At 51.4% G+C, this 20,013-nt stretch overlaps 5 protein-coding genes across 5 annotated transcripts; 4 read left to right on the top strand and 1 right to left on the bottom strand.

The window, feature by feature from the left end:
- Positions 1–202: 202 nt before the first annotated feature.
- Positions 203–2,077, top strand: BDV38DRAFT_286667 (Aldehyde/histidinol dehydrogenase; the record flags this gene model as incomplete). The annotated part of the gene is made up of 3 exons (XM_032060721.1): positions 203–352; positions 428–894; positions 955–2,077. 3 exons carry the CDS (start codon positions 203–205, stop codon positions 2,075–2,077), a joined length of 1,740 nt encoding a protein of 579 aa, XP_031909690.1.
- Positions 2,078–2,896: 819 nt separating this feature from the next.
- BDV38DRAFT_296015 (NAD(P)/FAD-dependent oxidoreductase) lies at positions 2,897–4,246 on the top strand (the record flags this gene model as incomplete). The annotated part of the gene is made up of 2 exons (XM_032062837.1): positions 2,897–3,107; positions 3,165–4,246. The coding sequence occupies 2 exons, from the start codon at positions 2,897–2,899 to the stop codon at positions 4,244–4,246; spliced, it is 1,293 nt and encodes a 430-aa protein (XP_031909691.1).
- Positions 4,247–4,691: 445 nt separating this feature from the next.
- Positions 4,692–7,615, bottom strand: BDV38DRAFT_257784 (Zn(II)2Cys6 transcription factor). The gene is made up of 7 exons (XM_032055649.1): positions 7,230–7,615; positions 7,040–7,162; positions 6,684–6,970; positions 6,068–6,609; positions 5,747–6,020; positions 5,519–5,697; positions 4,692–5,460 (listed from the first exon to the last, which is right to left on the bottom strand). Exons 1-7 carry the CDS (start codon positions 7,316–7,318, stop codon positions 4,783–4,785), a joined length of 2,172 nt encoding a protein of 723 aa, XP_031909692.1. The 5' UTR covers positions 7,319–7,615; the 3' UTR covers positions 4,692–4,782.
- Positions 7,616–11,914: 4,299 nt separating this feature from the next.
- On the top strand, positions 11,915–13,347 carry BDV38DRAFT_257791 (uncharacterized protein). The gene has a single exon (XM_032055650.1). It carries the CDS (start codon positions 11,950–11,952, stop codon positions 12,739–12,741), a length of 792 nt encoding a protein of 263 aa, XP_031909693.1. The 5' UTR covers positions 11,915–11,949; the 3' UTR covers positions 12,742–13,347.
- A 1,712-nt stretch (positions 13,348–15,059) lies between these two features.
- BDV38DRAFT_296018 (uncharacterized protein) lies at positions 15,060–19,980 on the top strand. The gene has a single exon (XM_032062838.1). It carries the CDS (start codon positions 15,794–15,796, stop codon positions 19,796–19,798), a length of 4,005 nt encoding a protein of 1,334 aa, XP_031909694.1. The 5' UTR covers positions 15,060–15,793; the 3' UTR covers positions 19,799–19,980.
- The last annotated feature ends 33 nt before the right edge of the window (positions 19,981–20,013 follow it).

Genomic DNA, 20,013 nt, shown 5'->3' on the forward strand with positions numbered 1-20,013 from the left:
TATCATCGGTCACACGTATCCAGACAGATAGACATTCGGCTTCTCTCCCGACGGTGCATGATAGCTATCAATGGATGGCGTGGGGAAACCCCAGACTTAGCGTCGGATGCTTTTCCGAAATCTCCAATTCATAAGAAGCTTGCCCGCAGCTTCGAATTGCTGTTCTGGCTTTCACTCTCATCCTCATCACCTCAATTTAATCATGTCTTCTACTAAGATGCTCTCCATGAGACTGTCCAACACTGCGCGCTCCTCGGCGCGCAGTTTGCGACCCTTCCCCAGTGCGACTTTGCAAATCCGCACCAAGGCGACGATGCCTTTCAGACTCCCCGATGCCAGAAATGAACCCAACGTGAGTGCAAAAGAAATCACACCGGTTCAATTTTTTTCTTTCCTATTGTTCGCGACTAATTCAGTTTGATCATAGCCACACTACACACGAGGCTCTCCGGAGCGCGCCAAGGTGGAAGCAGCCTTGAAGGAGCTCCGGTCCCAACTCCCCGTCAAGAGTGAAGTCTACTATAACGGTGTGGCACAGAAGGTCTCCCAGTCGGTGGATCAACCGATGCCTTCGGAGCATGCCACGACCTTCACCAACTACCCCCTTGCCTCCAAGGAGCAGGTCGCTGCTTCCATCGAATCGGCTCTCAAGGCCAAGAAGAGCTGGGAGGAGACTCCCTTCGTTGATCGTGCATCGATCTTCATGAAGGCGGCCGAGTTGGCCACGGGCAAATACCGCTATGAGCTGATTGCTGCGACCATGCTGGGTCAAGGAAAGAATGTCTGGCAGGGTGAGATCGATGCCGCGGCCGAGTTGGCCGACTTCTTCCGTCAGAACTGCAACTGGGCGGCGGAATTGATGGAGAAGCAACCCACCCGGGGCACGGATGGCATGTGGAGGTATGGACTGCCCGTCGTAACGGAGAGGAATCTTTAGCTAACTCACTTGGGTAGCCGCATGGAATACCGAGCCCTTGAGGGATTCGTATACGCTGTCTCGCCCTTCAACTTCACCGCATTGGGTGGCAGCTTGGTCTCGGCTCCGGCCTTGATGGGTAATGTGGTCGTGTGGAAGCCCTCGCCATCCGGCATCTACGCGAGCACCTTGGTTTACAAGATTCTGCTCGAGGCTGGTCTGCCTCCAGATGTTGTGCAGTTTGTGCCCGGTGATGCTGAAGAGGTCACCAGCGTGGCCCTCTCTCACCGCGACTTTGCGGGCTTGAACTTCATCGGCTCGTCCGACGTCTTCCGTAGCATCTATGGCAAGATTGGCGAGGGTATCGCGAACAAGACCTACCGGGAGTTCCCTCGTGTGGTCGGCGAGACCAGCGGCAAGAACTTCCACCTCATCCACAACACCGCGGACATCACCAGCGCGGTCAACCACACCATCCGCGGTGCGTTCGAGTACCAAGGCCAGAAGTGCTCGGCCACTTCCCGTGTTTACCTCCCTGAGAGCCGTGCCGAGGAGTTCTTGACGGCCCTGAAGGCTGGTGTCAAGGAAATCACCATCGGCAGCCCCGACAAGGACTTTGAGGCCTTCATGGGCCCTGTCATCCACCGCAACTCCTTCAACAAGATTAAGTCGATCATCGATGCCAGCAACCAGGATCCCAACCTCACCTTGCTGGCTGGTGGTACCTACGATGACTCGGTGGGTTACTACGTGAACCCCACGGTCTACCAGGCCCACACTCTCGACCACTCCCTGTTCAATCAGGAGATCTTCGGACCCGTGTTGGCCATCTATGTCTACCCTGACTCCGAGTGGAGCTCTATCCTGAAGACGGCCGATCAGCAGGGTGGCGGCTTCGCGCTCACCGGTGCGGTCTTCGCCAAGGATCGCCGGGTGATCCGTGAAGCTGAGGATGCTCTGCGCTACTCCGCGGGTAACTTCTACATCAACTGCAAGACCACTGCCGCTCTGATCGGACAACAGTCCTTCGGTGGTTCTCGTGCCAGTGGTACGAACGACAAGGCTGGTAGCTCCGACAACTTGCGCCGCTTCACCAGCCCCAGAATGATCAAGGAGGAGTTCTTCCCCATTGATGGCTTCACCTACCCTAGCAACCACTAGACACTGGCATGACTCCATGAATTTCAATCTTATGAAGGGAAAGATGTATATATAGTTTAGATCGTTTTCAAAATTTCACGGTGTTCACATTTTTTTTTAATTTTATTTTGCATATTTCTCCGTATTTCACCAACACAACCCATAAATTTATCAACCCTTAAGATGTGTAATTTTTGCCCATAGTAATTACAACGGACGCATGGAGTTACAATCTCGAGTGTGTAGAAGGAGATTCCCTTGTCTCTCTATCCCGCCTTCTCCTTTCTCTCCCTGCCTCCCTCTACGTGTGTGTGTGTGTGTGTGTGTGTGTGTGTGTGTGTGTCCGTCTGTCTGTGTACAGCTGTCTCTTGTGTGCGTGTCCACCTTTCTCTCACATTCTCAATTGGCCAATTAAACTCAAATATTATGTGTCTGGATGCTATGCCTGTAACTTTTTTCCCGATAAGGGACATCACACGATCCCATGCTGCATCAAACCCTCGCACCGCATCCACCAGGCACGGCAAGGAGAACACACCACAACCATAGAACCACACGATGTATGGTGGCAACCCCTCATCGGCATGCATCCCGAGGATTGATATTGATATGGGGCGATAAGCTATAAGTGGGGCTCGGTGTGGAATCCCCCGCATCCAAGCTGTTATCGGGGGAGAGTCTGGGCTATCGCTATTTGGCCCTGGACCGGCAACGTTCCCGGGCCTTCACCTCCTTCCCGGTAGTTCTGGGGCAGCTTGCAATGTATATATAAGAACCGATCACACTCTCGAGAGTGGTGAATATAGAGACAGCATTCACGAAGTCTACGAATTGACCGTCATGGTTTCCAAATCCACGCCCATTGCCATCGTCGGAGGCGGTGCCTTCGGCCTCTCGACAGCCCTCCATCTGGTGCGGGATGGCTATAACAACATCTCCGTCTTTGAACAAGATGACCAGATCCCTCCTCGCCCCTCCGCTGCCAATGACCTGAACAAGATTGTGCGCGCCGAGTATGAAGATCCGTTCTACACGGACTTGACCATGGTTGGTCACTCCAGGGCCCCATCTGCCCGTTTTGCCCTTGTTTCTAACCCAGAATAGCAAGCGATCGCCCTGTGGAAAACTCCCCTCTTCGCCCCACACTTCCACCAGACAGGTTTCCTCCACTGTGTCTCGGGGACGGCCCCCGAGAGAGCGGTTGACACGCTCAAACGGTTCCAAGCGGCCGCCAACGACCATCCCGAGCTCAGACAACATGTCGTGCCCCTCGAGAAAGATAATGACATCCGACAACGGTTCTGGCAGTATGACGGCCAGTTCCCCGGCTGGAATGGATACCTCAATACGTTTGATGGCTACGCGCATTCCGGAAATGCCTTGAAGGCTGTCTACCAGGCGACCCAGCAGGCGGGTGTCCGCTTCTTCCTGGGCGCGCAGCATGGCGCCGTCGCCGAAGTGACCTACAAGGATGGCAAGAGCACGGGCATCCGAACGAAGAACGGACAGTTCCACCCCGCCGAGCTTGTGATCGTCGCGGCCGGAGCTGCAGCCGCCAAACTCGTGCCGGCCATCGGGTCTCAGGTCGTGGCCAAGTCGTGGTCGGTCGCCCACGTTCACCTCACCGAGGAGGAGACGTCCGCGCTACGAGGCATCCCCATCACCTACGCGCGCGATCTGGGATTCTTCTTTGAGCCGGATCCCGTCACCCGCCTCTTGAAGTTGTGCCCCATGGGTGGTGGATACGTCAACACGGATCCCGCCACCGGTGTCTCGCACGCTCCCTCCGTCTCGGATAGCGCATTCGTGCCCCCCGAGGATGAAGCCAAGATCCGCCAACTGCTGGCCCACACACTCCCCACATTGGCCAACCGACCACTGGTGCGGAAGTCCCTGTGTTGGTTCGCGGACACGAGTGACTCGGACTTTATCATTGACTACGTTCCGAATACCTCGAACTCGGTGGTGCTGCTGTCCGGTGACTCCGGACATGGTTTCAAGATGTTCCCTCTGTTCGGCAGCTGGGTGAAGACCTTCCTCGAGGCCCCCAACAAGCAACAGCCCGTGCCGCGCTGGCGCTGGAAGGAGCCCCAGCAAAATGGTGATGGCAAATGGGGCGATGCAGTCAGTTGGCGCATCGGGCAGACCAGGGAATTCAAAGATATTCAACCTGGCAAGCCGAAGCTTTGATTGTCTCGTACGTGCACTGTTTGTATAACGTTCTGTTCTCTATTTTACGATGTACTTGAAGCGATTGCACTATCTTATAGGAAAGAAGGTCATAGATCACAATTTTATATATACATCATCATTTCTCACACCCGTCTCTCCCATGCGCTTTGAACCCTTCACATAGCAACTACGTACCTTATGTAGTGTCCGATGAACAGCACCGATCACCCCCTTATTGGCTAAGAATTTCGCTTCATTCCGGATCGATATGAATCGTAAAGCCGCACCGGTGCCATACATTGAGTGTGTTTGACACCTAGGGTACACCTTGCCGATCGGTCGGTCTTCCGTTCGGCAGCCTTTCCGGATCACGTGCAGGCAAGATGCAACGAACGCTCTGCGTTTCCCGGACTTTGAGCTGTCCAAACAGTATTCAAAAGACTGAGAGAGGACGGAGAAGGTCGTGGAACAACCTTCGCACGTCCATTGCTTGGCAAGTAATTCGTGTCTCATTTCTATCGGATATCATCGCTACTATAACAACAATCATCAAACTACCAGATGTGATTCTCCGTGACCGCGTGCGCAATCCAATCCACATCCCCCGTGTCGATCGACTCCGCCACGGCCATGATCTCCGCTGTCGTTAGTCCTGGATGGAGATTGGGAATATCTGAAATCCCAAACACCCGATCCGGGGTGGACGGGGAGGGGAGTCGGGAGATAATACGATCGAGCTGGCCTCCCTTCCTGCCCACGTCGGTAGTGTGAATGACTCCGTCGGACAGATGGCTCAGCATCCCGGCCAATTGCTGCAACTCGGACTTGCGAAACCCGGCGATCAGATTCCCGCGCGAGATCATCTCATCCAATACCGTGACGCTGCTGTGGAACCACGGAGTCCAGTCGTCGAGCAGGGACGCGTCGGCCGCGGGGGCGGCAACCAGGACTACGGCGGCGGTATATGTGGCTTCGAGGTCGAACGGGAGGAAACTGTCTAGACGTCGGTCAGCGGGGCCCACCCCGGAGTCCGCGAAGGGGTCCGTACCTAGGAGGTTCTGTCGCTGGAGGACGGTGAGGATGTTCAGGATTTGCTGCGCCGAGTCGATGCAGACCTGCAGCAGCTTGCGTACGTTGGCCGACGAGTTCAGGGATTCGAGCGAACTGTCGCTGGTTTGGATTCGCATCCTTAAAAAGCAAAATAACACCGGTCGAGTGGCCAACACGATGCACTGCGACGCGTCAGAAATACGCCATCACCGGACCAGACGGAGCGAAGGGGGGTCAAACCTGATGGTAGAGGAGATGTAAGTGCGCCGAGAGTCGGGATACACCGCTGATCGAGGACTCGTCCAAGCGCAAGTCGTAGCATTTTCGAAGCTCCGTGATCAACTCGGCCGCGCTGGCGAGGGCACTCTTCGTGCGCAACAGGAAATTCCGATTCAAACGCCCATCCGGCCCATAGACACCTCGGACCGTCAGCACACGCCGTCTCACAAGGTCTGTCGAGCCACTTACTGCTGTTGATTTCGTCCATGATCTGGCACACCTTGATCTGCATGCTGAGGGCGATCGCCTTCTGGGGCGATCCCGGGAAGTAGGGAAGCTCGTGGTGTAGCTGATCGTCTCGGATGGATTGCGGCAGCCCCATCAACGAGGTCATTTGGCGATCGAGGATGTAGATCGTCCACCAGATCCGCCGGCATCGTTGGACGATGGCATCCCCTAGGTGCTCCGCGGACATATCGGTGTGCATTCCCTGGGCCTGGGCGATCCGCGTTGCTTGGCCAATCTACACGGTTAACGACCTTGCGGCACGGCGGAGGATCCGTGACTTACATAATTGTGGGCCGAGTTGCGAAAGTCGAGCGATTGCAGATACAAGGCAATGCAGCAGAGAATCTCCGTGGCGACAATGGGTTCTCGGCAGAGGTTGGTGGTGTCCGGCAGCAACTGCAACGCCTTGGTAAAGAACTCACAGCCGGACGGTCGACTCCCTTGATTTCGCTGCACGACAAACGCCTTGCCAAACGCCAGAATGAGCAAGTAATGGATATACCACAAGCCCGAATGCGCCATCTGATGCTCTGGATTCTCGTAGAAGGCGTACAGGCCCCCCATGAAGGTATCCTCGTCGAAGAGGTGGAACAGCTGACCCGCATGGAACTTGACGGCATTGATGAGGTAGATGGAGAAGTCCAAGGGCGGCGCCATGGGAATATCGTTGGTCACGGTGGTCCTCGTGCCCTCCCAGCCCAGATCGTATACGGACCCCTCAAAGTTGAGACTCCCCGTCGGTAAGGGTGCGTTGTAGAGATGCTCATGCGTCATGCTCAGAATCTTCCTCGCGAAGGACCAATTGGACGAGGTTCCTAGGTAGACTACACCACAGGCGTCTGTTCAGCCCTGCGAACGAAGGTGGGAAAAGGGCGGCGATCGAGGCAAGAAAACTTACAGATTCGACCGGATGCTGCCGCCATAAACGTCGACGGACCCGACGACAATGGGTTTGTTAACTGTGAAGCGCCTTCGAGATTCTGACCCCATTCCTGTTCACCTTCGACGGCCAGGTCGTCGCCTCCTAGAATCGGATCGCTTGGGATGGCACGTCCGGTTGCGTCCGGCAGCGACGGCTTACCGTCGGTCGGTCGGAGCACCTCCTGTTCCATACTCTGGGGGCTGTATACTTCATCTTCGCCGCCCTTGAGGAGTGCTAGCTTGCGCTGCAGGTCTTCGAGGTATCTGGGGAGAATCAGGGTTCTGGTTAGCTGCGGCTTTCGCACGGACAGGAGAGCAGCCAAGGCGTCTCACCCCCGGGTAACGAGAATCTTCTGGTCCCGATCATCAAACGTGCAGGTTGATTTGCGCTTGCTACAAGTGTCGCACGGCTGCGATCCCGAGCATTTGATCTTTTGTCGTCGGCATCGTTGGCAGCTATAGTCAGGGTCTTCGGGTTAGCGAGACGTGGCGAATGGCATGCCGAGAACAGGAACGAACTGACGCATTAGACGAGCGCTTCTTGACGCGGTTGTCTTTATTATGTGAGGCTTCCATGGATTTGGAAGGCGACCTGTGCTTTACAGAGATCATAGTTGAATGAGCAGTTTTCCTGCCCGATTCTAATTTTTTTTTTCTCGGAGATCTGTGTGCTGGACTGCGAATCTCTTCGTGCTAGTCCAAACCGTCATGCAGGCTGAGATAACCACTTTTTTGCCTTTCGAACTTAATGCGGGGTAGGAACCAAAGATATTCTCGATGTGGGTCAAGGGATAATATCTCCAGATTTGGAATGTCCGTCCAGATTTCTATATAAACGTTATCTCAGGTCATGCGTGCACCTTGAATTCTTGCAATATCACTGTTCTTAGGGTTACTGCTACAGTAAGCAGTAAATGGCATTCCGAACTCGTTTGTCTTTTTTTTTTTTTTTTTTTTTTTTTTTTTTTTTTTTTTTTTTTTTTTTTTTTTTTTTTTTTTTTTTTGTTCCGTTGTCCCTTTCCCCTTTATCTTTTGTTATCTTTCTATCTCCTCCGTACTCCGTAATTGATTATCTTCTCTGGTTATAATTAATTTCTCTTAGTAACGTGGAACCCCAGAAGTAGAAACTAGTGAGGGCTGGACTGTGGTCGACAGTCCCATGATCTCCTCGACCGGCTGCCCTTCCGACCGTCGGCATGGATCATCGGCTGCCCTGCCGACCAGGCCACAAGGTGTCCAGGTGTGCCTGAGGAAAGCTTACCTGCGAAAGAGTTTCCCGTTTGTCGGGTTGATATTACGTTTCAATGAATCGAGTACTAAAAAATCATACCAGCGATCATCATTAATTTAATTGAGTTTTTTCTGGCAATTCTTTCGTTCTTCCGCCGCTGTTTCTAGAAGGGTGCGGCTGAGTGATTCTCCCGTACATCCTCCCAACTTCTACTACGACTATCGCCCTAAGGCTTTAGAAAGCACCAATGACTCCTAAGAACCATTAGAAGCAAGATAAACTTTTCGAGAATCACGTACATATAAAACGCCGATCGAATTACCTAGCTATGCAATTTAGGGAATAGCCTCTTCAATTCCACAGTAGTGATGCATCGGTGTCGAGCGTGATCAAACCGGGCTTCTACTATATCACAAAGTATACCAACGTTCCAATGTCCTTGAGCGGTGGATACTCCAGTTAGCAATGATAGTTCCAGTGTTAACTGGATATGTAATTTGGTCAGGCCACAGTCTGACTATACGGATGGTCCACTGCGTCTGGAAGTGAACTTGAAGGGTTGTGATTGAATCTTTAAGTGTATATATATATATACATGTATATCTAAGGATGGGAGATCTCCCTAATCCTCCATATTTCAATCATCTCTTTTGTCTCTCCCTCGCCATATGCTTCAGTTTCCTCTCTATTTTGCTTTATCCTTCTTTTCTGCTTTTGCTCGTTATCATTGACCTGTATAGCCGGTTACGTGCTCGCTGTATCGCGATGTTGAGGGCCGACGTGTCTGATGCCAAGGGGAAGTACGGAGATGATTGGCTCGAGGCAGGTGAGTTTGGATGTCAATCGGAAAGCATAAATGTCCATCTTGGCTTCCTTTTCGGGAGCTTTAACTGCCGCGGACCCACTTGAATAGATTAGTTCCTCTAGATTGTTGACCTGTATGGACCATGGCGAGGAAAGCAGGTGCCCCACGTTATTGCGCCTCCACATGGTCCCATGGTGTAATGTACATATCTATGATTGATTGGTATGTTTAAACGCATTGACCTCGCAAAATCTCTGAACTCCATAATTCGAGTAAACCGTGTGTACAATCCAATATCTCTTAATGCCCGGTACACAGCCTATCCATGATGGATACCAATGCGCCGCCGGTGTTTTGCAACCGTGCGAGTTGCCCTTAGATGCTCCCCGTGACCATCACATCACTCTGGTGTCTCACAATGAGCCCTATAGCCCTCGATTGTCCGGGTCTGTTCTGGTACCCATTTCGGTTGCTAGATTCGACGAGACAGAATACCCCGAGATCACACTCACCTTGAATCAAGAACTATCAACCTGAACGCGCAACTCAATGACTATTGGGGAGAAGGATGCCCATCTTTTTAAGCGTCTATCGAGGCGGCGCTTAGCCACGAATGCAGCCAATGCGGCTCGCGTGTTATGGGGCAGTTGTAGAAACAGTCATACATTTAAATGCTAGATGAGAAGGCTCGGCAACGGTGCCCGCAAACTACCAACACTGTGGCACGAGATTATTACGGTTTCATTTCGATGTAGTCGTAGTAGCTCTACCGAAGAGAAACATAAAAGTTGACCTGGAAGTATCGGCCGACCGTTCAAAGGCGCATTGTTGGTGTGGCTGGCCATGGAAATGCGGCGAAATCAATATTACTGCACGTATTTGGTAAGAAAGGGTCAGAGAGAACGCATCTCTAGTTCCTAGTATAATCAAAGAATTCTATAATCTTGTGGCAGCGCTCTCTCGACTCGGTCCTGCACTCAAGACCATTTGTATATGTTAGGACCGGGCTTGGAAATTTCCCCCTTGTTCATTTCTCCGACGCTTGCGCACTTGTTGCGATAAATGGGGGTTGAGTCGATCTTTGGAACAATGATTCTTGCTGTATCATGCTAAATAAACACAGGGTAAATTAAGCCATTGGATGTTGCGCTGCTTCGGATCAGTTTTGCTTGTCCTCTTATGTGCAGCTTCCATTTGTATCGGCCATTGTAGTCAGGGCACCGTATCATGGAATTTCTCAAGTGTGATTGCCTCATGCTGGGAGCGTTCCCAAGGAGATAAATCTCTTGCAACAGTCAGACATAAAAGTTTCTACACATGCCAGTCATGGCGACATGTGCCTGACAGTGGTCTAAGATGTACCATAAAACGACACGCACATACCTAAGAATATGCTCTTGTTCCAGGGGCACTACTGAAACATATGTCACTTGCACAACCGAATCAAGAACGCCAGGATACTTACTAGTAATGCGATGGGTCCATATCATATCCAAAACGGGCCAACGATGCTACTACCATCGTGCCACCCTGCAACTGGTGCATGCTTTAGCGGAGCAAATAAGTCCGAGTTCTGTCAATTTACCGGGCAAGTGCTCACAGATTAAAGACCCAGGCCCCATGCTAAGGAGTTTCTGGATGCAGATTGTTATAGATCAGCACCTAGAACAACTTATCAAGAACCAGTGGTGAGGCCTCCGATTCCATTTTCAACAATAGGTCTCTGTCTGCTTTCCGGAATGTCCCTTCGAGTTCGCTGAGATCACCCGCCCTCTCAAGGCACAAGTTGCAGTCCGCACTAGAGTCATATTCGGACACTGGTTATTTCAGTGTTGATGAGCTGGTCGAACCAGAACGAGCTGGACGTGGGACCAATGAGTAACAGAATGGAGGATACAACACAGGATGGCGCCGCCGTCTGTGTAGATATCCGGCTCGTCTAGGTTTTCTCACCAGGGTTCTATGTTAGTATCACTGTCCACGAGTCTGAAGATCTCCACGGATGATGTGACGGGCTCTGGGTACCCATGGATTCCTGAAGTGAAATATCAACCTATGAACGTGTCTCCGAGGAATCTAGATCCGAGCAGGCTTTCAGACCACTTTTTAGCATGAGGACCAAATGTGGCAACGTTGACACAATAGATAAACCGGTCAATGGTCGAGTAAGTGGCAAGGAAGCGTCTATTGGGTCTGGGACTCTTTCCCAGTCTAGATGGCATAGACAGAGCGCGTCGTGTTCATGACTTGAACTTCTGCCACCTACGCTCTCCGGATGATAAGCCAGGTTCTTTTACTTCCATAACTTTGTGTACACTCCACGAACTTGGAATGAAACTCATATATATTGTCCAAAAAGAGGCGATGGCATCTCTGCCTCGCCTGTTCTATATGACGATGGTACTGAGGTTTGTGAGCTTGGCACAGCTGAAATCCTCTATATCATCAACGAACTGACTGGAAGCGGTGGGTAATCTAGCCTAACACTGCATATGATGCACATGGTTTCAAAACTCCCAAGTGTAATAGTCTAGAGACACACAAGTTGCTTATCGAGTCGCCCATCTTCAAGGTGATATCGTAACGAGCACGATCGAACCCAAGCCCTCCACCGTACATCAGTCTCGCGTCAATGTATGCATTAGTATCGAGCGACTGCAGTCACCAGGGTCACAATCCGTGGATGCTATATTACAAACACGTGGGTGACTGATACGAGGCGACATCAAATTGCGCCAAGGCTAGCACTCAGCGCGCGGAGCTCGTATTCGCATACAATCGGCGAGGCTATTCAGCATTGGCATCGTAAAGACTGACAAACGATTGGATGCAACAATGCCCCGCGATCGACAATCTTGGCTGTGCCAAAAATAGTTCTTCAGACATGAATACATCCGTATTCTCTTCAGTCCAAGAAGACGGCTGGATGTGAACTCGAGCGAGAGGTCGTATAACTTCTTAAATTAGCCGTGATGAGGACAATCTTCGACGTTTCTGGGATGGTTTGCTGCGTGACACATTTCAACGACTTGAGAAGCTCGTGTTAATGGGGGAGTATGTGAAGAAGATGCCAATGAGTATGATATCACCCTTTCACCCGTGCTGGAGAATGAAGGATAAATAGGACGAGAAATGCCATCCAAATCTCAAAACCATCAACCAGTCTTCTCATCAAACATCGAGATAACCGACTATAAGTCTCTAAACATGAAGACCTCATTCATTTCCCAGCTGCTATCGCTGACAGCGTTGGCAATATCCGCCAACCTTTCTTATGGCCTCCCTCTCTCCGAACGAGATCTGAGACTCTTCGAGGAGCGTTACATTAACTCATTGGACTATTCGCTCGGTAACGACACTGTTAAATTAGTCGGGTACAAAACGATCAAGATCCCCGCTGAAGAGCTAGACGACCTGAACGACCATTACAACAAGCACCCAGATGTGTGGAAAAACTTGCCAAACTACTTCTACGATCAGGGGTCTGGCACACTGCGGGCCTACTTCCCAGTCGACGGAGCGCTTGTTGAGCATGACGGCCAGCACCACGAGGCAAACTCACTGGGCGAGTTGGACCTCGCCAAAGTTAACGGCGACAGTTCTGTTCTGGGCCGAAGGCAGACCGAATCTATCACGGGTGTTGAGGGCAATATCATCAAAGATGGTATTATTTACCTCGAGAAGGCTGCAAAGCCACATGCTCAGTATGGTAAAGTGCTCGTCTATGACTTCGGTGAAAAGATTGTCCTCGACCATCATCATGGCAGCCACTCGAAGCGAGAGGGAAAGAAATCGTGCATGAACAATCATGGCGGTCCGAACTGCAGCGACAAATTCAATATTCACAACAATAAGTGCAAGAAGAGACATGATATCTGCATGGACTACAACGGATGGTTCTCGAACTGCAAGAAGAATGGCTCGACCTGGAGGAACTTCCCTGGTAGTGACTGTGATAAGGCACTGGGCCGCGGCAAGTGCTGGAATGAGGTTATGTGAGATGTTCTTGGCTGTCTGGTGTCTTGTTCGTGGTCGGTATGGAGGCGTTAGTTATGGTGCCCAGTTGGACTTGGGGAGGGGAGCCTTCTTCCTGTATATAGATGTCTCAATGATAACGCTCTGCCAAGCATTTGTTACATGATTACAGTGGTTTCTCTCTTGATATCTCAGGTATCCAGTGGAAATGATTCATGTAGATCGTTTGATCTGCCAGCAGAAAATCGTCCTCGTAAACCTGGTTCGGATGCAGAGGGGAGCCATTTTCGGCGTCGTTTTGGTCACAGCGTCTTCAACAGGACGAGACGAGGATGACTGCCAGTCCCGTGTGGGTGCAGAATAAAGGGCAGAACATGGTGGACGGTCAAGCAGCGGCTCGCTGCCTTAAAGTTACGGGTGGAAAGGCGGCCCGGCCGGCCCGTTTCTGGCGCCAAAGGCTGTCATTTTCAGCGACGTTTTCACAGGTCCCTCTATACTACTTGTAGTGTACTGGGCCATGGGTGATGCTTGCGGCACCGCCGACCAGCAACAGTTCACGCCGAAGTTTTGGTCGGACGATGTGAGTGATTGCTTGAAAGCAGTCGACAAGTGCCTTTTGGAGGGGTGCCGGAATAGGAATACGCTTTGGCATGCCTCGTAGAGCAAAGACGATATTATAGGGGGTAATTATAATCTATAACAACTACTACTCATGCAAACCATTCGTCCACTATTTACTGTAATCAGTAGTTCTACTCTCTTTAGGGAGAGCTATCCCAATAGGGAGGGAGTTTATAACTATATCATGGTAAGTACGATGTATAGGAAATATACCTAGGCGGATCATCCAGTTTGGGTAATTACCTTCTGTCAATGGTATCTTCCAAAGAGTTCAATATAGAATGCCCAATCAGTCTAGTCTATAGGGCTGTCTCCCAATAACAAAATTTGTCCCCAAACAAACGCCCAGTGTGACTTTCTCTTCCTTCGAATATGCCGTACTGTCACGAGGCTGTGGACAGGGAACTAAGCAAACTTCACTAGTCTTTAGAGAATAATACTCAAGAGACATCCAGAAAGAATTATCTCCAACTCACACCTGACTCAAAGTCAACCGACATATCAGGCAGCTGCTGAGTGAAGATGAGATTGGACCAAATGATAGTGACAGCGCTAACAATAAAGACTAGATGTGGCCTATATCAGGATACATTTTCTTTTGAACGCCTGCGTCTCGTGGAGAGTTTTTACGGGCCCGAGACAGAGACCTATGTCAAGGACAAGCTGCTTGCACATCATAACCAGATTACCAAAAACATAGTTATACTTCTAAGTACAAGCCCACCAGGCGAGGCAATCATGTTGATTGGAAATTCGACAACAAAATGACAAACCGTCGGTCCGGCCAGAGGAACGCCCACCTCCTAAGAAAAACAATATAAAATGCCCAGCAGAGATCTATATCATTTGCTATAGTATATCCCGTCACTCGGCGTCGGACCCTTGGGGTGGATTTTGCCCTAAGCATCCAGATTCTTCACATCGTCATCAATCTGGCTCTCATCTAATGCATGCACATGACGAAATTTGCTACAACTGGGAACCTTGTCTCTCTTCCAACCTTCACCGCAGTTAGAGAATATCTGGCCCATACTAATACAGAAGACAAATACAACATCAACATTAAGCTATGTCACCTCCCCAACATACCACAGTCTAGTCCCGGTGACATTTCTCCTAGAGAATTCTCTATGGAATCAGAATCTCAAGAAGACACCATAACCCCCGTCTTATCTCCCGATTTGGACATGATAAATATTGACCCTCGATTAGTGAAGCTCAGTCCTCTCGCGGTTGTCAGTACTTTATCATACCGGGTAAGTGCGGAAACCTCCGATGCCCTTATTGAGTATGCTACTTCAATTCGCCTCACAATCTGCGTAGGTTGCAGAGCCAATAAATGCTCCAAGAAATGTCGTCCATGTCGCATAAAATATTGCAAGAGTTTATTCACGAGCTCTCAATCCAGCTATGAATACCCATGGAGCTGGAAATCCTACGCTGCGACGGGTTGGAAGAAAATTGCCAACAGCAGGGACACTGTCTCTCTCGGAGCCAATCCGTGAACCCCGTGAAATTGAGGCTCTTCTGTGCCAGGGGCAGAAGTCGAAGCAAACCCGCGAATTCTCCAATCCGAACACTTGATTTCATGTCCCCGCAAAGCAACTTATACCTAGGACTTCGTGGCATGTCGCCAATTTAGAATTTTGACTTACATTTTTGGAAATACCAAGCAGCTGCCTTGGTAATTATTGCTCGGCTTGTTACTTAGATCCTCGACAGACGGAATGGTTATACGCTCTGCGGACTCCGTGCTTCAGATCGCGTCCGCCTATCCTCGCACAATCTTGAATTCCCTGGCTTTTGCAACCTGGAGCAAGGAAAAGAGACGTGGCCACTGCGAGTTTCCTCCCCATGGGAAGCGGCCGTAACGTCTTGGAAGGACGGGGAAACGTGACCGCCCTGCCCTACGAAGCCGTCACTGCTTAGGCGGTGTAAATGTTGCCTGCGGCGAAGAGACCGACACATGCTGGTGAAGAACACGTCTTCCCATTGGGGGGTTCAGAGGTTTCGAACAGGCCTGAGCACGCTGAAAAGCCTCGGGCCATTGAGAACTTGTCATTTAGCGCCAAGAGGACAATCATAAAAGGGGCGCGACATGGATTCTGTCAGACACGGTCACGGGTGTTCGTTCGTGCTCATGCAGATCTCCGAATCCTTCGGGAATTAGCGAAGTACGTCTGGTGTGCCTGCCAGTAAGAACGCATCCGTTACTGCGGCAGCCTGCATATGCGACCAGGATCTTTATGACTTTGATTGGATATGTTCCAGGTTGTCTAAGTTTCTGGCCTGGACTCCTTATTTAATTCATTACTTTGCTCACCCATAATACAAAGTCGACCTCGTCCCAAACACGCACGGACAGTTCGGGCAGCTTCGACATAGTACGTACCACAACGCCTCGGTACCGACGCTCCTGCAGTCTCTCATTTCTTGACGTGCGCCCTAGCTGGAGATGGCGTCGCGTGACGACTACGCAGTCGGGTGGGTTTGCGCACGACCTATAGAGGTCGCCGCAGCTAAAGCAACGCTTGATTGCGTCCATGACAACCTACCTCCGGATCCGAACTCCGACGACAACAATAACTACATCCTTGGGAGTCTTCAAGGCCACAATGTCGTTGTGGCGTATCCGAATCCCGGGCTGTGCGGTCAAACATCAGTGGCCGATGTGGCCACACAGTTGCACGCAAGCTACACATCTGTCCGACTCCATCTCATGGTCGGCATTGCGGGAGGAGTGCCAGATACGAAGGAGGATATTCGGCTTGGTGATGTTGTTGTCAGCAAGTCGACAGCGGGCTGGCCAGGTGTCGTCCGGTATGACGTGAACGGGGAGCGAACAGAAGATCAATTTGTTCGCGGCAGAGCGGTAGATCAGCCGGCATCATTGCTTCTCGCAGCTATGCGGAAGGCCGAGACAGCCGCCATTTTTGATGAAAGTAGGGTGCCCCAGTACATCTCCGAGATTGTGCAGGAAGATACCGTCACATTTGCCCACCCTGGCCCAGAGCAAGATGTCCTCTTCGAGCCGAATTATGATCATGCAGCCATCGAATCCGAGGAAAGCGGATGCAGTCATTGCGACCCGGATAGGATCCGACCCCGTCAACCTCGGGAGGTACAGGACCCCATAGTTCATTATGGCCGGATTGCTTCCGTCCATCATTTGACGTGTGACGGAGCAACTCGGGACAAGTGCGCACACAAGCATGGCATTCTCTGTTTCGAGACGGAGGCAACCGGGTTGAGGGATGCCGCCCAGTACTTGGTCATCCGAGGAATTTGCGACTACGCAGATTCGCACAGGTCTAAGCTCTGGCACGCCTACGCCGCAGCGGCTGCCGCAGCATACGCCAAAGAGGTTCTCTCTTTCATACCTACGGTGTCTAGGACGGCACCTCTGGCCAGAAACTCGTATGTTGAAGCCGCGCCTGTTCTTGACGCTTTGCTTCTAACAAGACCCGAGGTTGATCGGAAGTCCCTCATTGCACTGAAAGGGCGCAGGGTTGATGGCACCTGCGAATGGCTCATACAACATCCCCAATATCAAGAGTGGCTGGCAGATGCGAATCACCCACTCCTCTGGATCTCAGGTGGCCCTGGGAAAGGGAAGACCATGCTGGCGATTTATATCACCGAGGTGCTACAGCCAATGGTTGAGGCCGCTGACAATGTTCTCCTCTACTACTTTTGCAGTAACCGCGACAAGAATCGGAACAGCGCTTTGACCATCATGAGAGGCATCCTTCATCAGTGGATCGACCTCCATCCGCATCTGGCCAAACCCGTTAAGAACTATTTTGAGGGGACGGAAACAACCAAATATACCACTTCCAATTTTGTCTCATTGTGGAGGGTTTTCTTGACCCTACTCCAGCAGAGCACGTCTTCCCGGGTAGTCTGTGTTCTGGATGGCCTGGACGAATGCGAAAAAGAATCACTCAGGCAGCTTCTTGATGCCGTTGGAAATCACCTGTCGAAGTCTGAAGGGAAGGAAAGGCCACAATTGAAGCTCATTATCCTCTCCCGACCTCAGCCGGCTGTTTTGGAGACTAAACTCGGCCGATACCAGCAGATCCAGTTAGACACCTCCGACACGGAAATTTCGCATGATGTCGAGAGATACATATCCGCTAAAGTTGCCGAACTAGCATCCGAGCAAAACCTTTCCGAAGAGATGGTCACGCAGGTTCAGCGGACCTTGCTCGCTGGCGCTGATGGGACCTTTTTGTGGGTTGGATTCGTTGCCAAAGAGCTTCAGGGCAGGAGCTGGAGCAAAATCGATGAAGTCCTCCACCATGTTCCTAAAGGTCTGGGTGGGATTTATCAGCGGCTTCTTCAGCAGATCGGCGACAAGGAGGCATTGGTCCCCATTCTTCAATGGGTGGTTCTCGCTGCCCGGCCCCTCACACTGGAAGAATTGACCGTGGCTGCAGGGATCAAGACGGCTGGTATTCTTCCAGCAACGCAATTAACCAAGAATCGGCTCCAACTTGGCGGGTTACTCGTGAAGGTCGAAGGAGATGTCGTCAACCTGGTTCACGAATCTGCGAAGGAGTTCTTTCAGAGCGACCAAGTCAACATCAAAGGGATCAATATGTTCCATATGAGCCAGGATACCCACAGGACTCTCCTGCAGACCTGTTTAGCACACGTCGAGCGCCGATACGGAAATCCTGGAAAGATTCATGAAAGGTCTGACCACGATCCCTTCCTATCTTATGCCATCCAATACTGGCCGGTGCATTTCCACCACGCCATTCATGTGATCGATCCACAGTTTGAGTTTTCACGTCCGTTCTTCCGAGTCGACTCTCCGATCCGGGACGAATGGTGGAAAGTCTATTGGGAGCAGGAGAAGAACGGTGGAAGCCCACCCTCCTTCACACTCTTGCATCTCGCGGCATACTTTGGCAATGTACCCTGGGCCAAATTATTGATCAGCAAGCATGCCCGACTCATTTCCCGAAAGGACAATTACGGCCGGATGCCGCTGTCCTGGGCTGTCAACCAAGGTCACCGAGAAATGGTGGAGCTGCTGCTTGACCACGGTGCGCGTGTCAATTTCAAAGATCGAAGCATGTTGACAGCCCTCCATATCGCGGTCACCGGACAGCACAGGGACGTCGTGTCTGTGCTGCTCGAACATGGCGCCCGTCTCGAGGCCAAGGCGGAGCATGGTGAGACGGACACGCCGTTGGTCCGAGCTATTCTGGCGAATTCGAGAGAAATGACGCAGGAATTACTTGAGCACGGAGCGCGAGTGGATAAATTGCCTGCTCTGCTGGGAGTTGCTTCCCTGAGGGGACCTACGGATCCGGTGGACGAGCGGGTGAAAGAGCTACTTGGGCTCCAGGAGCAGGTCTTCCTCGCACGCTTCAAGCGCTCATCGCGGTTTGTCGGCCTCGTTATGAAAGGGCTGGGCCTTTCCCTCCGCGTTCCCCTCCTTCTCGAATTGATGTCCCTCTATCTCAAGTTTGTGGCGTTGAATCGCTGGGACAGTCTGTCGGTACTGCAGGAGCTCGTCCAGGAGAACAAGATGGACAAACTGCGATCATGGGCGAAACTGTACCATATATTCTTCTTGGGACTGGTTGTCGCCAGGAAGTCGAAGAAGCTGAAGGCCATGGGTGACCTGTCGACGCAGATCTTGCAGAAGACCGCGCCCAGAGATCTTCACGCACTGCTGGCCATCACGGTCTTCACCGGCATGGAAACGAAGCTCGCGACTGTCCGACACGGATGGAGAGAAGGAGATGCCATCACAGCTGCGGCAATTTCAGATTGGGCCGCCATCAGCTGCGACAGGGATGCGTTGGAGTTCTTCCACTTCGGTATCCGCGAATTTTTGAACGACTTCGATGCCTGTGTTCGGAATGGGAACCGGGAAGAGAACGTGCTTCGGATGGCCGTACTCATGACAGGCCACTTCGCCATGATCGACAAACAAGAACCAGGGCCGATCGAGTATTTCTCCCGAGTCGTCACGGAGTTCTTCGAAGGATACATCGGCAGCAGTAATGAGGTTGAATTGTTCCGCGATGCCAATCAGGCTTGCGCTAATGAGCTATTCGTTATCAGCGAACGTCGCGACTTCGCCAGATTACGTCTCTTTTTGACCAGTATTTTCCAGTTCGCCCAGCAGGCACATGAGAAGGGACAGGACCGCTTTCTCAACATACCCCCAGCGGCATGCTTAGTTCTTTGCCAGGAGAATGCCACCGCTCACCGGTGGCTGATTGGCGAGGCCATTCCGGAGCAAATAGGGACGTTGATAGCAAAGGAACCTCCGGGATCGCTGCAGAAGCGGGCTTGCAAGACTTTCGTGGAGTGCCTCATCATTGGGAAGCAGTATGGTTTAATAATACCTAGGGGCGCACCGAGGCAAAGAGTGCAACAGCATCTGGAGTCCTTGCCGGGTGTCGGACATATGGTGAATCGCATCCTTGGTTCATAAAGCAACACGCAATACACCTGTCTGAGAAGTGACAGAGCTAAGTCATGAGGAAGCTTTTGAGCCTGTGTTCATAATTGTGCTTTACGTGTTACCTTTGGGATTAATATTAAAAAGGCCTTCTAGTCGAATGACGTTCATTTACACGGAAAGCACCTAGATGTACCTTTGACCCTTCATTCACTGACATGGGCGCCAGAATTGTTTTCCTTTTTTCA

The sequence above is a fragment of the Aspergillus pseudotamarii genome (assembly GCF_009193445.1).
Source record: "Aspergillus pseudotamarii strain CBS 117625 unplaced genomic scaffold BDV38scaffold_64, whole genome shotgun sequence".
Classification (NCBI taxonomy): domain Eukaryota; kingdom Fungi; phylum Ascomycota; class Eurotiomycetes; order Eurotiales; family Aspergillaceae; genus Aspergillus; species Aspergillus pseudotamarii.

Bases quoted from the DNA above. Each gene is read 5' to 3' on its own strand.
- BDV38DRAFT_296018 (XM_032062838.1), top strand. From the start codon at position 15,794: ATGGCGTCGCGTGACGACTACGCAGTCGGGTGGGTTTGCGCACGACCT.
- BDV38DRAFT_257791 (XM_032055650.1), top strand. From the start codon at position 11,950: ATGAAGACCTCATTCATTTCCCAGCTGCTATCGCTGACAGCGTTGGCA.
- BDV38DRAFT_257784 (XM_032055649.1), bottom strand. From the start codon at position 7,318: ATGATCTCTGTAAAGCACAGGTCGCCTTCCAAATCCATGGAAGCCTCA. The intron at 6,971-7,039 runs GTGAGACGCCTT...GATTCTCCCCAG, and splicing joins AAGATTCTCGTTACCCGGGG to ATACCTCGAAGACCTGCAGC. The intron at 6,021-6,067 runs GTAAGTCACGGA...TTAACCGTGTAG, and splicing joins GCAACTCGGCCCACAATTAT to ATTGGCCAAGCAACGCGGAT.